The sequence below is a fragment of the Temnothorax curvispinosus genome, unplaced genomic scaffold (genome assembly GCF_003070985.1).
Source record: "Temnothorax curvispinosus isolate PA1 unplaced genomic scaffold, ASM307098v1 QBEX01008104.1, whole genome shotgun sequence".
NCBI lineage: Eukaryota > Metazoa > Arthropoda > Insecta > Hymenoptera > Formicidae > Temnothorax > Temnothorax curvispinosus.
Window position 1 is genome coordinate 1 of NW_020217884.1, and position 2,349 is coordinate 2,349.

General features: G+C 37.4%; 1 protein-coding gene across 1 annotated transcript; it reads right to left on the bottom strand.

Annotated features, from left to right (window-relative positions):
• Positions 1-1,151: 1,151 nt before the first annotated feature.
• Positions 1,152-2,221, bottom strand: LOC112457679 (protein ANTAGONIST OF LIKE HETEROCHROMATIN PROTEIN 1-like). Its single transcript, XM_025020858.1, has 3 exons — positions 1,819-2,221; positions 1,390-1,742; positions 1,152-1,289 (listed from the first exon to the last, which is right to left on the bottom strand). Exons 1-3 carry the CDS (start codon positions 2,148-2,150, stop codon positions 1,216-1,218), a joined length of 759 nt encoding a protein of 252 aa, XP_024876626.1. The 5' UTR covers positions 2,151-2,221; the 3' UTR covers positions 1,152-1,215.
• Positions 2,222-2,349: the final 128 nt, after the last annotated feature.

A 2,349-nucleotide genomic window follows, 5' to 3' on the forward strand; every position in this document is an offset into this window, starting at 1 on the left:
GCTACACGTTTCTCGGAACGAGAACTTGGATCAAGCTTTAGCAACCAAGGTTTTAAGAATTTAGGAATAAGAACTCCGCGGTGACGGTGGCGACGTACCGTCGCGGTAGAAATAAGAACTCTCTCCAATGGAGAATAAGCGAGAAATGTTGAAAATTGACGCGTTGAGAATTCTTGCGTAGTATTTCCAAATAAAAAGATATTTGCTTAAAATAACACTACAGATCACTTCAGCACACTTCGAAAATACGTTTATTTCTTAAGATAGCAAGGAATGTACTACGTTCAAGGAGCCTTTTAACCACTCCTTCCGAGTAATAAACATGTACTTGTATGTTGTAATAAACATAATTGTGTTTGAATAATAAAAGTTGTAAGCCAGATAATTTATTTAAATCATTTCCCACTGCCATGGAATGCTACCTTCATCGGAAACAAAATATTGGGCTAAAGTGTCGCGTTGCTTCATTGCTGCAATCGAACCAACATTTGCACCAACTCGTCCCATTCGATTAAGTACAGGGTGTTGTATCAAACTTCGCCAACCGCCTTCGATAAGTTCGCCATTGGGACCTTCCCGATCTATAAAATCTTCTGGTATATAGCGTTTATTTGAATAATTTGTGCTCATAATAAAATTATGAAGACAACATGTGGCTTGTACAATTTTTTCAGCAGTTTCTAGTTTTAAACAAAGTGCTCTTTGGAAAATTCGCCATCTTGCGACAAGAATTCCAAAGGCATTTTCAATTACTCGTCGGGCTCTTGATAATCGATAATTAAATACACGCTGTTGATTATCAACTAAATTTCTTCTTGCATACGGTCGCATCAAATACTTTTTTAAAGGAAATCCTTCATCGCCAACAAGAGCAAAGGGTACAGCAATGTTAGTATGTGGCAAATAAAGTTCTGGTGGTAAAGACACAGTATTACTTTCCAATGCGGTATTCATTTCAGTCTTAGACCAGATACCGGCATCGTTCAGTGAACCTAATGGACAGGTATGCGAAGAGGATAAATGGAGGGTTTTAGAGGCGAGAAGAAAGGACGGGAGCAGGTTTAAAGTTAAAATGGAACAGAAGACAAGACAGTAGAGATGAGGATAAGAGAATGAGAGAAGAAAGAAAGGAGAAAAGAAAGGAGAGAGGAGGAAGGCGGGAAACTAAAAAGGACTACGGACGAAGAGATTGCGAAGAAAATGGAGGAGAAACTATTAATGGACACGGACGAGGACGAGGACCATAAGAAGAATTGAGAACATTTTGATGTAAAGGGTTGGGTACGTCCCTAAAGTAAAAAAACGCCCTTTAAGGCCCCTTTGGAGTAAATAAAGTATACTATCTAATCTATATAATTTTAACTAATTTCAACTAGTTTAATAATTTACCATAATCGCCAATATCCAACCATGTAAAACGGTATTGAGCATCACAAATAGCCATTAATGCAAAGCTGAAGCTGCCTTTATAATTATGAAAAGCGCTACCAGACATTGGAGGAGCATTAATTCGTATGTGTTTGCCGTCAATAGCCCCTATGCAATTTGGAAAATTCCAAAGAGAATTAAACTCGTTTGCTATTTCCAACCACTCATTTTCTTCATTTGGGACTCTCAAATACAGTGGTTGTAAAACATCCCATATTGCCTTACATACTTCAGGAATGATACTATACACAGTTGATTTTCCTACACGAAAATGCCATGCTGTTGTTGCAGCACTATCTCCATGAGCAAGATAACTAAAAATAATAATTATTGAATAAAATGCTTTCTGATATCTACCGAAAATAAAATTACAAAATTCAATAGTATAACCTCAATGTAAGAGCGAGACGGAGTTCTGTTGGCAAAGGAGTCCTATGACTCCTCTTTTCAAGTTTCGGTTTCAATAAACTATGCAACATGTCAAATTGTTCAACAGACATTCTTGTAAATTTGAATAACTCTTCATGATCACTTGTTTTGAAATATGCAAATAATTTCTCATGAGCTCCAAAATTGTTTCTCATTTCCACGGTAAGATGAGGTTTTACCCACCATCTTCGAGAGCTCTTACGTTTTTTCTTTAAAATTATTCGTATTCTCTCAATGTGTACCCAAGCTAATAATAAACTACTATAAACCGCAATCAGTTCAGTATTATTCATTATGAATATTTATGTTCACAATTTCGGCTTTTAACCTCTACTTCTGCAACGACACACAACTCGAAAGATGAGATTTGATCTTTTTCCGAGCCGACAACGACGCCCGGCCAACTTGGACAGTCGACACGTAAAAATCATGACTGTACGCATGCGCACGACATACTATTCCGACAGACGATTGATTGTAGACCCGGCCTTA